We start from the raw sequence: 13,026 nt of genomic DNA on the forward strand, positions 1-13,026 counted from the left end.
TTCTCTGCTGAAAGCCCACGTGGACAGCAGTGCCGGGCTTGTGCTGCCTTACCGGCGCTTGCCGCTAGAGGGCCCTGCGCCTGAGATTTCAATTTCAACGCATCTTCGTAAAAACTGGCCCACAAAGTTCTGTTCCATGCAAAGAGTAATTTTGCAGACCCGTTGGTCACAATCTAGTTCATTTGGAAATCTGTGAAGGGGAAAATAAGATCACACCCATTTTACAGAAAGAGAATCTGAGAACCAAGCCCTTAGGGGATGGGGTGAGTAGCTTCCATCTTTATAAATTAAGAGTCAGAGGAAAGAAAGCGAGGAACAGGAGCTCGGTGGTCCCGAGTCCCAAAGGCCACGTGAGGAATTCCTGGGCACCGGTTCCCTCCCAGGCTTGTTCTCCTGCAAGACCCAAGGAGCTCTTCTTGCCTCTGCCTCTATTCCTTCTCCCCCACCTGCCCCTGGGGCTGTAGGATACTAGCAATTTGACTGGGTGAGCGCACCAGGCAGAAGCAGGGGCAGGTTAGAGAAGGACCATGCTCGGGAGTGGTCCCTCAGCTCACGCAAAGGTGAGGTATGCTTTTATTTGAGGGGAAACCCAGTCTGTTCAGTATCCCTTTGGGACTTCTCCATCCTATGACGAGTCTCTTTAGTTCTTCCTTCATGTCCCTCCCTAGCGGGGCTGCCTTTCACTCACACCTGGCTCGTTGCTTCAGGTGATGTCTTCGCTGGTCTAACTCTGCAAGTCTCTTCCCTCCAAGGTGTCCTTACACTGACGTCTGCATTCCGACATTCAAGGCTTGCCGCAACTGGATTCCACTAGGCCTGCTGGCGTCTGTGTATCAATACTTGCAACGTGGACCTTCGGCTGGAGCTGGCCGGTCATTTTCACTTCTGTTCAATAGCGTTTATTGCTCACAAGCAGGGTACAAGGTGCCACGTTGGCTGGTGGCAGGTGCCAGGGGAATAACACGCTCACCTCGCACGATCACTCTCTGGTCATGCAATCATGGACCTCGCCCTTCAGTACATACGTGCAGTGTGGAGGGAAACAAATCCCGGTCTATACCGTGAGGCACAAAGAAATGAGTGGCAGTGACATAAGGCCCCCGGGGGGAAAGGAGGGCAAAGAAGCCATCCTTAATTTGACCTGTGATACCAGGGAAAGCTTCACAGAGGAGGTGACGTTGGAGCTGAGCATTGACGTGTGTGGCAGGTGTCGGGGGTGGGGTTGCACACTGAAGTGGAGGCGCTGTGCCGTCAACGGCAAGGGACTGTGCACGTGCTCCGCGCGTTGGGGGCGGCGCCCAAAACACCCCGCACAGACCCAGGCCTCTGCTTCTTTCCCGTGCTTTCCTCAGTTGGGTGCCATCCGTCTTCTTCATTCTCAGCCAGATCCTAGCCTTCCTCCGGAGCGCGGCCTCAGCCCCACCTCCTTCATGAAGCCTTCCCAGACTGCGCTACCTCCTGCCGCTCCCCGGAACGTGTGATTCCGCATTTAACTGTAGTGTCTGTGCTTGCCCTGCGCAGGGCAGCCAGACCAGGGCAGACGTTATGCTCGTCTGATACGTTGGGGGTCTTGCAGCCCCCGACACTGAGCTAATGGTGGTCAGGGCTAGACGGTTCCATGGACCCATTCCCTGGGACTGCCACCTTCCTTCTGCCTAAATGCAGCTTATTTCTGCTGCCCAGCCTGGGCTTGTTCGTGGGGATTTAGGAGTTGGCTGGCTCTGGTGCTCACACCTAAGGGAAACGGTTCTTCACATGGTGACTTGAATGTTCTGCTCAGCCATGGGTGATTCCTCCTTGGCGCTGGCGGGAGGGGCAAGGGCATTGAACCAAAGCGTGAAGTCCCTGACTCTCTGGACCGAGCCTTAGTGACAGCGGTAAAGCCAGTTTCATCATCTACACCGTCATCTGCCAAGTTCCCTCTGCCAAGAAGAATGGCCCACTTCTTCCAAGGTCTCTTGTTTCCATGGTTGGGTTGCACTCAGCTCCCCTAAAGTGTCCGAAATAGAGCCGGTCGATGCCTTTTGGTGAATGGGGTACTGGGTAGCGTCTCTTCTTCTTGCCGAGGCTGCTTGGAATAGGTATTAGTCTAGTTCTGCAGAGAAATGGAACCAACAGGAAACAGGTAACTATGACAAGGAGCTGGCTTGTGTGCCTGTGAAGACTGAGAAACCCCAGGGTCTGCAGCTGGACAGCTGAGCGTGTCTCCAGCCTAAGTCCGAAGGCCTGAGAACCAGGAGAGCTGGTGGTGCGAGTTCCAGTCCAAGTCCAAGTCCTAAGGCAGGAGGACTGATGTCCCAGCTCCAAGACAATCAGGCAGAGAGAATTAATCCCCCTTGACTCTGTCTTCTTCTAGTCAGGCTCTGGAAGGATCGGGGATATGCACCCATCCCGGAGTGGGGATTCATCTGCTTTACTCAGTGGGCCAATCCGAATGTTAATCGCATCCAGAAACGCCCTCATAGATTTCCCCTAGAATCATGTTTAACCAAATATCTGGGCACCCCATGATGGCCCAGTCAAGATGAAAGCCTGGCCAGGAAGAAAATCTTATGAGGCTTCTGAAGCAGAGCCTGAAGAAAAATGCCCCAGTTGTCTAGTCCCACAGAAAGCGCATTTCCCAGCATTCCATTTGGAGAGCGTGTCTGCACAGCTGAGAACCACACCTCCACTGGCTTCCCAGGTGACACTCTCATGTCCGGGTGGGCTGGTCCAGCCACCTGTCCCCTGCACGAGGTTCCTGGGCAAAGGGGCACATAGAGGCTGAAAGCCTCATCAAGCCACATGCTCAGAAGGGGCTGCATCTGCCTCAGGGAAAGGGTGCTTTTGTCTCATTTGTCCAAGGTGCTGCGTGGACCGTGGAGGCCATGCATCAGGGCTCCTCACAGACATTGAGTGTGATCAGAGCATCCTAGGTGGTGTGTCACGGCCTAGGACAGGTGTGCAAAATATCGATCCTGTCTACATAGGGGGTTGCTGGGAAGGGTCATCACCTCCAGTCACAAAAAGTCACATATTGGGGTGTGATGGTTTGCAATCTCCAGGTAAGACGTGTACAGAGAAAGTCCGGGTCCGGGGCATCCGCCGGGGCATCGATGGCTGTTGAAGCTCCGTTTCCACAGGGAGAAGCCTGGCCGGGAGCCTAGATCACATTTTCATAGGTGGAAATCGCAGGAGGCTTGCCGTCCTGAGAGCTGGTTTTCCCCATCTGTGCACGAGAGGGAGTGGGAGCCGCAGGTTAACGGGGAGATGCTGCTGGGGAAGCCGGGCCGGGCGGTACCCGGAACAGACACAGGCACAGGGAGAGGCCTCGGGCCTCCTGGTGCTGGCGGCATCTGGGCCAGCAGGGCCTCGCCCTTTGCGGAGTCCCTCGCCTCTGCTCCGGTCACCCACGCGCAAGCCCTTGCCCAGAAAGAAGCGGCAGGAGGGAAGGGGGCATTGAATTGATTTTGATTATCGGCTTGGGCAACATCCGGGCTCAAGCTGCCTGCCTTCCTTGCTCCTAGCTGAGCCTCGGCTCCTTCTGAACCCCCATAACTACAGCTCACATACTGGCAGGTCACCTCCACTAGCGCCCTGTGCTCTAATTACGTGGAGCACTGCAGACAGCCTTCCCACTGGCTGGACGAGTCTCAGTCCCCGGGGGAGACCTTGGGCCTTGGGCTGGCAGCTGCATCACCCGCGGTCCCCAGGACTCGCCCCTCCCCCCACGGGGTCCCCCAGATTCACTGTGAGAACATGGCACAGGCTCTTGGTCCTGACGTGCTGGCCACTGACATCCCCTACTGCCTGGTCCCCCAAGGGCTCCCTGGTCTCAGGGGATGCGAGCCACAGCGTGGAGCGCTACACGGCCCTGGGCAGCACAGCGCGCTCCAGTGTCGTCGGGCCGATCGGCCAGGTGCCAGCACCGCCGAGGGCCCAGCCGACCTGGAGCCTCCCCACACCCTGCTCCCGAATAAAGTGGACCCAACAGGAAACACAATTCTTCTCAAATTACGTAATGACCAACCAATAACTGCCATCGATCTCGTCTAGCGGACGCGCTTTGAGATGCCGCAACCCAGGCCCCGATGAATCCCTCGGAGCCAGTCCTTGCCAGTGTCACCTCCCGTGTCCTCCCACTGTCCTTCAGATCCCGGCTCACACATGCGGCCCCCTGCCCCTCACTTCTTCCTTCCCCTTCCCCTGTCTTTTGTGCCTCGGTTGTCCCTTCGTCTCCTTGTCCCTCTGTCCCTCTCCTGAGCGTTGAGGAAGCGAAGTCCCTTCTGTCTCCAGGACGCGGGCTTAGCGTCCCACCCCAAGCGCCCTGTGCACTGAGCTCTCGTGCAACGGTCCTGCGAGTGCAGCTCCGAGGTGCCCTCTACCGAAGCAGCTCTGAGTCTCATTTCCTCACCCACTTGCAGCCAATTTCCTAATGTTTCCTCCTAGTCTTCATTTGTTCTCACGGCTTTCCCTTCCCCCTAGACTCCCTGGGTTCCTATTTATCTTTCATGATGATTTTGCTCAGTTATCAAACAGGAACACTGACAAAACATTTGATTCGCCAAGAGATCCCAAAGCTGTCCTTCTGACTGTCGCAGAAACGAGGGTCCTCTTAGACAGTGACAGATGCCCCACACCGAATGTCTTCCCTCCCCTCCATGCCTGGTCCAGAGCAGGACACTGAGGCACAGAGCTCTGTGAGTGTCGCTGTTCCATTGCAAATTGTTGTGCAGGTTGCACACTGCACAAGTCAGCTGACAGAGGAAACGGGAACCGAAATTCAGCCTATGTTCTACTTGCCAGTCTGGCCACCTGGTGTGGGACTGTGTCTGTCCAGAGGGGGGCACCTGTTGTCTAATTTTATTCTGTGAACCGGCTTGGGCCCAGCTGCTCTAAAGGCTGGAATTTCCACACCGCAGTTCAGACGCTTGGGGGCTCCTGCCCTTAGAGGCAGGCTCAGCATCCCCAGCAGGCCAGCTTTTGGATGGCCGTGGACCTGGGAGCCGGACTCTGTGCAGGTATGAAGCACCTGTGGGCCAAGGCCCTCAGCGGTTAGTCCCGAGCAGGGCAGAGAGGAGCAGCAAGGGCACCCGCTGGCCCCAGCTTGGATGGACAGGGAACAGCAGAATGGCTGGAACGGACAGGGTACGGCAGAATGGCTGGAACAGCCAGGGAACAGCAGAATGGCTGGAACGGACAGGGTATGGCAGAATGGCTGGAACGGACAGGGTACGGCAGAATGCCTGGAACAGCCAGGGAACAGCTGAATGGCTGGAACGGACAGGGTACAGCAGGATGGCTGGAACGGACAGGGGACAGCAGAATGGGTGGAACGGACAGGGTAAGGCAGAATGGGTGGAACGGACAGGGAACAGCAGGATGGCTGGAACGGACAGGGAACAGCTGAATGGCTGGAACGGACAGGGTACAGCAGAATGGCTGGAACGGACAGGGTACAGCTGAATGGCTGGAACGGACAGGGGACAGCAGAATGGCTGGAACGGACAGGGGACAGCAGAATGGCTGGAACGGACAGGGTACAGCTGAATGGCTGGAACGGACAGGGTACAGCTGAATGGCTGGAACGGACAGGGAACAGCAGAATGGCTGGAAGGGACAGGGCAACAGTGATACAAAATCACCAAGGATTTACCTTATCAGTCTGCAATGTGGAATAAATCCTGTTCACTGGCTCCTCCTTGGCAGGGAGATCCTGCAAAACACCCATCTTCCCCTCAGTGAGGCGCCTGGGCAAAACCTTGCAAGGCACCCTTCCTGCCTCTGCCGGGCCTGCTGCCCCCCCTGCTCCCACGCCCAGCAGGAAGCCTCCTCTCCCGGCCCCAGCTCTGGTTCCATCCCACCTTGGAGAGGGTCAGGGCTGGGTGTGGGGCGGGAGGAGTGGGTGGCAGTTGGGTAAAACCCTCCAGAGCCAAGAGGAGGGGTTTGCGTGGTTCAGACTGAGTCTCGCTCACTGAAGATTTGGGCGCTGCAGACCCAGCCGCCCGTCAGTCCGAGCACAGAGCCAGATGGACCAGTCCACTCCTGTAGACTTCAGGGCGGCAGGCCGGTGCTTGTAGAAACCTGGTTCAGAGCGGAGGTGGGGGTGGGGCAGGCAGGTGGGAGGAGGGGTGTGCCCCTGCCAGGCCAGGAAGTTGAGCTCAAGAGGACCTGGGGTGGGGGGCTCCTGGAAGGGGCTCAGTCGGTTAAGCATCTGCCTTTGGCTCAGGTCATGTTCTCAGGGTCCTGGGATCGAGTCCTGTATCAGGCTTCCCTGCTCAGTGGGGAGTCAGCTTCTCCCTCTCGCTCTGCCTCTCCCCCTGCTGGTGCTCTCTCTCTCTCTCAAATAAATAAATAAAATATTTTTTAAAAAAGGCGGGGGGACATCTTCCTGTTCTGCCTCCTGTTCCCGGGTCGGTGGGCACCTAGCAGCCCTCCCTCGTGGAGGGCATTCCGCGCCTAGTCAGGCCTCTCGGCTCACCCAGAGCCAGACCCCCATGTGGCAGCGGACGGCCTCCACCCCTGGGACTGCCATGGGGGGACGATTGGCCACGTTCCTATCCTCGTAGAGGGACTCATGGCATCCTTTCCCTGACACGACGATGCTTGGTTGGCCTGCTGCCCCCGACTCCCTCTCCTGGGGGGGGTGAGGACCCATGAGTGGCATCAGCTCACCTTGGATTGGGGGATTTCATCGTAGATTCTGCCCTCCGCGGGCGGGGCGTCTCTCGTGACCATGACGTAAGTGTATATTGTTTTCTTTGAGACAGCATCTGGGTCACAAAGAAACATGGAAGCACAGTGCGTGAGAGGCCGATGGATTTTAGAGATGACCTAGTCTAAGCTTGTCTTTTTAAGGTAAAGAAACAAAGCCCTGAAAAGTCAAGTGGCTACCATGGTCCTGAGAGGGAGGCTCGGGTCCTGGGTCTGCCTCTCCCTCTTGTGGGGATTCCACGTGGTGTGGGGGGCTCCGGCTCAGGCTGGGCTTGCCCAGGGCTCGTGGGGACCCTCTGCTCTGGAATCCCCATGAGGCTGACGAGATGCTCCCAACCCGGGCGGGCGCTCAGGGGTAGCTTCCTCGCAGGGTCTTTCGTGGCATCTCTGGCACGTGGCACTGACGGCCTCGCGTGGCTCTCTGTCTTTTCATGCGAGGGTCTTGCTTTTTCAGCGAGACTGATTCTCTAGTGAAATGTTGTGTCAGACTCCTCCGTGCACCCCTTCCTGTCACCACCCCAGCGTGAAGCAGGGAGAAGATACTCGACACACATGCATTGTCTGCTCGACTGAGCCACGTGGTCAAACACGGACGAGGCTCCCTCTGTGCGCCGGGCCCCATGTGAGGCCACGGGAGGCAAAGACCAGAGAGATGAGTCCCTACTCCTAAGAATTCCTGGGCTGGGAAAGGCATCCATTCCAGTGTGTTCCTCTCTTGGCTCCTAACGTGGAACATTCTAGGGCGAAGTTGAAAAGAGAGGGCCAGAATTTGGGGCCTCGTGTTTCAGGGCAGCAACATACCCACAAGTAACAGTGAGCTGAGCGGCACACAGAGTGAAATCCTGTCCCAGACCCCGCCTCGGACAGGGCCAGCGCACCAGACTGGGGGCTCTCTGTCCTCTCACTGGTAGATGGAAAACTAGCACTTCCTCCTTCCCAAGAGACTGTGAGCGATTGAAGACAGGTGTCTCTCGGAGGAACCCTGAAGATCGCCCATGGCCCGAGTCAGGTTATGGGACTTCTCCCCATCGCTCGCAAGTCTCTTCCCTGGAATGCCTGCTTCCGTGCCCGGCCTGGGCCGTCAGTGGTGAGCACAGTGCTGACGTTTACTAAGTCCCTGCTATGACCAGGCCCCAGGCCAAGTACTTTATGTGGGTAATTCCAAATAATTCGCTTAATAAGCCTGTGCATCGCCTGCTGTCGGTAGGTCTGTGATATACCACTGACAGAACTGAGGCCCACGGCGACGGTTCGTGCGTAGCTGATAAACGGTCAAGCTGGACCCTGGGCCCAGACCGCCGGCAAACACAGGCTGAGTCTTAAACAATCTGCCGTGAACTCCTCTCTCCCATTTGTCCCCCGGGGAAAGGGGTGGCTGAGAACTTACCGGAGTTCTTACGGAAGGGCTTCAAGAAGGCACCTGAGGAATCAGACCCAAAGGAGAGTCAGGAACATGGAAACAGAGGTGGGGTCTCTCTACATCCAGGCTTGTTACTATGATTGGTGGGAAAGGAAGATTTGGACAGATCGTGGGGTTAGGAGGAATGGGAGGGCATACTGATCCTGTGGGGGCCTTAAGACGCGGTGTCCTGCATTGCAAATGCCACAATTACTGAATGATCCAGAGGGATCTAGTGATGCCCATGGAATGCAAACTTAGTACCTGTTCCTCAGTGACTCTCCAAAGGGCAAAGTCAAAATATGATGGAACGGAAGTGACCCAGGAGTCCCGCTAGTTCAAATCTCATTTCACACGTGAGAGCACTGAGCCAGAGAGGGAAAGACACAGGTCCAGTGAAGCACAGCTTCTCAATGGCAGTACTAAATTCACACCCAGGTTCAGGGCCCACCAGATACTGATGACACGAGGAACGGATTCTGAAGCCCACTCAGGGCACTGTCATCCAGGGGTCATCGCTCTGGAGATGGTGACGTGGAGGAGTAGGGGTTGGAGGAAGGCGGATTTCCCGGAACAAAGGACCTCTCTACACCCCCTTGGATAAATGACTTCAGTCCCAGGAAGGAGGCAGGTGCATTTCCACATTTTACCTTCTGGAAAAATCCTACCTTGTCCTCTTTTGCATAAAAGGAACAAAAGCACTGAAGGCGCAATGAGTATAAGCAGAAAGAGCACGGCCAGCCCGCTCAGCAGCCCCGTGTGGCGAGTACGGAGGCCTGTGGCAGTGTCTGGAAACAGAAGAGACAGTGAGACTTGGCTCTCAGGAAATAGGCCCATGGACTTGGCCACACTCGGGGGCACTATCAAAATGGGGTGCCCTCCGGGGGAGGGCCGAAGCTCCAAGGGAAACTGGATTTTCTGCTATTCAAAGTCGGCATGAGAAACAGAATCAGAGGGCCAAGCTGGGGCAGCCTCAGAACGCCCCAAACGCCTGGCCTGTCTCGGAAAGCTCTGGCCTCTTTTCCAGCCCTTCCCTGGGGACCAGGCCCGGCCTGAGGGAGGGACACTCCCCGCCCAGTGCAGGCCGCTCTTTGAGTGAGTCTCGGAGACTGCAGGAGACAGGGACAGAGCCGGTTACCTGCACAGAGCTGCTTGGCAGAAATGGAGTCCGAGCTGTTGCTGACGGGGTTCCAGGCCGTACACGTGTAAGTCAGCTCTTGGCTGTCGGGGGTCTGGAAGATTCGAATTACATTCCCCTCTTCCCCCAGGGGACTCCAGCTATATGTGACATTCTCTTCTTCTTTCTCCACAGAGCATGTCAAGGTGACATTACAGGTGCTGTTCCTAGATGTCATTAAACTCTGCGTAATTTTTGGCTTCCCAAGCCGACCTAGGAGGGGAAGAAGGCACATGGGTCAGGGGCGAGCGGGAGCTCGCCTATACCAGGAGAGCCCCCTGTTAAATTTCCAGAAATTTTTTCAAGAGCGTTGTTAAACACAGCCGTCATGAAAAATGAAATTTTAACAACGTACAATAAAATAAATTATATTTTTAAAAGCTAATACAAACTCAAAACTCACGACTTTTTTTGGCCAATTTACTCTTATCTACGCTTTAAAAGTTAGCTACATGGATCATAGCTGTCTTTTGTAATGATATACAAAGTCTTCCCAATTCAGCAAGTTTTAAAACACAGGAGTATTTATACCACAGATACTGACAAATACTGGGGGCGCCTGGGTGTCTCCGTCGGTTAAGCGTGGGACTCTTGATTTCGACTCAGATCATGATCACAGGGTCATGGGATCGAGCCCTGCGTGGGATGCTTAGGATTCTCTCCCCCTCCCTCTGCTCCCCTTTACCCATCCCTCCCCCAAAAACGAAATTGGCAAGCGCTCAAACTTGGGCTGGGTCAACTGCTCTGCAGATTGCAAGTCCAGACGCAAGAAAAAATGGAAGAATGATGGCGAAAGTCGATTAAACTTAAAAGTGCCTCCTGTCTGTAGCCATTACATTGTGAATAGCACCAAAGAAACTAGGAAATATTCTTCCAGTATTTGAAAACCATTTTCCAACTCAGCAAAGAGGTCCTTCACGTTGACGTGCAAGCGAAGCTCTGAAATGTATGTTTGTTGAGTACGTTTTCCTTATTAGCTCGCTCCAGGAACCCGGGCGCCAGGATTCTCGCTGGCTTCTTCATCCGGGGCACCTGTAGGCTGGGAGGTAGGAACGTGCCGCAAAGCGCAACGAGAGCGTTCTGTGCATATGACTGGCTCTAAGGCTGAACGATAAAGACCAGTGTAGGGTCATTACCGTTTACGTACGAAGTCACGTGCCGCACGCCCTTTGTGCCACACACGCCACCAAGAGCCAGCACACCAGTGCATGAAACGGAATTAAAAAAAAAAAAAAATTTTTTTTTTTTTTGGCTCTGCTTTCCGGTGTGTTTTCATTGAGTTGTTTTGTTTTGTTCTAAAGTGCCCATGGTGAAAAGTTAACATCTCTTTAAAAGTTCATTTTAAAAAATGTTTTTACTGAAGCAATCAAAAGGTAAACTGTCCAAGTCGTAGCCTAGTAGAGGGTTAGGGAAGAACAATTATATTTAGGTTGAAGTAAGAGCTATCTGGGGCCGGCAGAAGGAAAGGGAAGATGTTCCCTTTCCAGCAGATAAGAAGATGGCCACATTCCGTGTTGGTAAATTTAGTTCATTCTTGGCCAGGCTGCTGTGTTGGGCTTTGTTCCTTCTACGCCTGCCATGTGGGAAGGGTTCAGAAGGAACCAGCATGTGGCTTTCTACTTCATGTGGTATTTTTAAAGCTGTCTGTGCCTGCGAGGAAGTAGAATATGGTGGGGGAGAAGCTGTACATGCTTTTCACTCCAGCCGCACCAGAAACCCTGGTCCTGTGAGGCTCTTGGCAGGATCTGTTCCAGACCAGCGTTAGTGATGACTTGGGAAAAAACTCCCAAGGAAGTTTGGAGTGACCTTGAGCGACAGTGATCAGTACAGATGTGTACAGGCCAGAATGAGCCAAAGTGTGTGTGTGTGCATGTGTGTGTGTGTGTGTGCGTGCTTTTCTTGGAAACTGGTTTACAAGAATGTTCAAGTCTCTGCTTGATATTTACTTATTTTTAGAGAAACCCCTTCTTGCTGGGTGTCGAGGTGGGAGATAGTGGTCAAGGGTAGGACCCCATCTCATTTTTCCAGCAGGATCGGAGTCGTTCCCTCCATCAGGCTGCTGGGCAGAGAAGGCCAGGGCTGTGGCTGAGAGTGGGGAAGCCACTGGAGACACGGGTCCGACCAGGCTCCCCTGCTCTCTAGAACAAGGACTCACACAGCTTCACTAAAGTTGAGCCCATCAGTTATAACACGGGGATGATTTTTTCCTGTAGGGTTGATTGTTGTGAGGACTAAATGAGCTACTGTGATTAAGGAACACTCTAATACCCACCCGTCCATCTGTCTATCATCTATCTATCTATCTATCTATCTATCATCTATCTATCTATCTATCATCTATCTATCTATCATCTATCTATCATCTATCTATCATCTATCTATCTGTCTATCTATCATCTATCTATCATCTATCTATCTATCTATCTATCTACCTACCTACCTATCATCTATCTATCTATCTATCTATCTATCTATCTATCATCTATCTATCTATCTGTCATCTATCTAGACACATTAATTATCTATGGGAAAGACAGAACAAGCCAGCAATAGTGACCGCCTCTGAGAAGGGAGAGTTGCAATGCCCTGGATTGTCTTTTACTCTGTGCATATATTGCCTAAATATGTGTGATCTCTCTCTACTTTTTAGAATTAGGTGGTAGAATGCCAGACACATAGAGTTCAATAAATGTCAGTTCCCATCTCATGATCTTCTCTGCTAATTCCCCAAAAGGTACAGATTTTGTTACGTGGGCAATCCGGCTTTCTCTGAGACTTTCCCGTGGTCTGCCCTAACTACGGGTGGTATAGCAGCTCCCAGAGACGGAGCAGGTAAAACTGAACATATAAAGAGATGAAAACAGGGGCGCCTGGGTGGCATCCGACTCTTGATTTCGGCTTAGGTCACGATCTCGGGGCCCTGGGTTGGAGCTCTGTGTTGGGGCTCCGTGCTCAGCAGGGAGTCTGCTTCTGTCTCTCTCCCTCTCCTTCTGCCCCTCCCCCACCTGCATGCACTCTCTCTCTCTAAATAAATAAATAAATCTTCTAAAAAATGGTTGAAGTGTTAAATGTTGTGTTATGTATATTTTATCACAATAAAAAAATTTTAAAAGAAAAGTGGATTTACCATATGTTTTCATTCTTGGGCATTTATCCCAGAGAAGCAAAAACTCATTTCGTGCAAAAACTTGTACATGAATGAGCATAGCAGCCTTACTTGTCATAGCCCGGAACTGGAAACAACTGAAATATCCCTTGATGGGTGAATGGTTAAACAGACTAGTCCATCTATACCATGGAATACTATCCAGCCATAAAAAGATACAAACTATTGATACTTGGAATAATTAGGATGACTCTGAAATAAATTATGCTGAGTGAAAAAGAGCCAAGCTCAGCAGCATGTACTGCATGAGTCCGTGTATGTGACATTTGTGAAATAACGTAACGCTAGGTAGGAAGAACGGAGTAAGGTCTCCCAGGAGCTGGGGAGGGAACAGGTGACTGAGCGGCTGAGGGAGTCTGGCTGCGACGGTACGGGTCAGGATGTTGGTCGGGTAGCGATCACGCGAGGGCGCCCATGAGAGTAACCAGGCGAGCTGCCCATACACGCACACGTAAATGAGGGCTCTTACAACTGGGGGCTGTGTGATCTGAATAAGCTCCCCAGCTATGCCAGGGTCAATTTTCTGGTTGTGCTATCGTCCTACGGTTACGCACCATGTCACCACTGCGGGGGGGGGGGGGGGGGGGGGGG

General features: G+C 53.5%; 1 protein-coding gene across 1 annotated transcript in view; it reads right to left on the bottom strand.

Annotated features, from left to right (window-relative positions):
- Nucleotides 1-262: 262 nt before the first annotated feature.
- Nucleotides 263-13,026, bottom strand: part of CD84 (CD84 molecule) — a 28,612-nt gene continuing 15,848 nt past the window's right edge. Inside the window, exons 4-9 of the mRNA XM_008700685.2 lie at nt 9,231-9,482; nt 8,761-8,880; nt 8,081-8,113; nt 6,655-6,752; nt 5,636-5,695; nt 263-3,208 (exon numbers count right to left, since the gene is read on the bottom strand). Coding sequence (XP_008698907.1) covers nt 3,143-3,208; nt 5,636-5,695; nt 6,655-6,752; nt 8,081-8,113; nt 8,761-8,880; nt 9,231-9,482 — 629 coding nt within the window. The 3' untranslated portion in view covers nt 263-3,142. The remainder of the gene's footprint in view (nt 3,209-5,635; nt 5,696-6,654; nt 6,753-8,080; nt 8,114-8,760; nt 8,881-9,230; nt 9,483-13,026) is intronic.

Source organism: Ursus maritimus, unplaced genomic scaffold (genome assembly GCF_017311325.1).
Source record: "Ursus maritimus isolate PB19 unplaced genomic scaffold, ASM1731132v1 scaffold_2, whole genome shotgun sequence".
Lineage (NCBI taxonomy): Eukaryota > Metazoa > Chordata > Mammalia > Carnivora > Ursidae > Ursus > Ursus maritimus.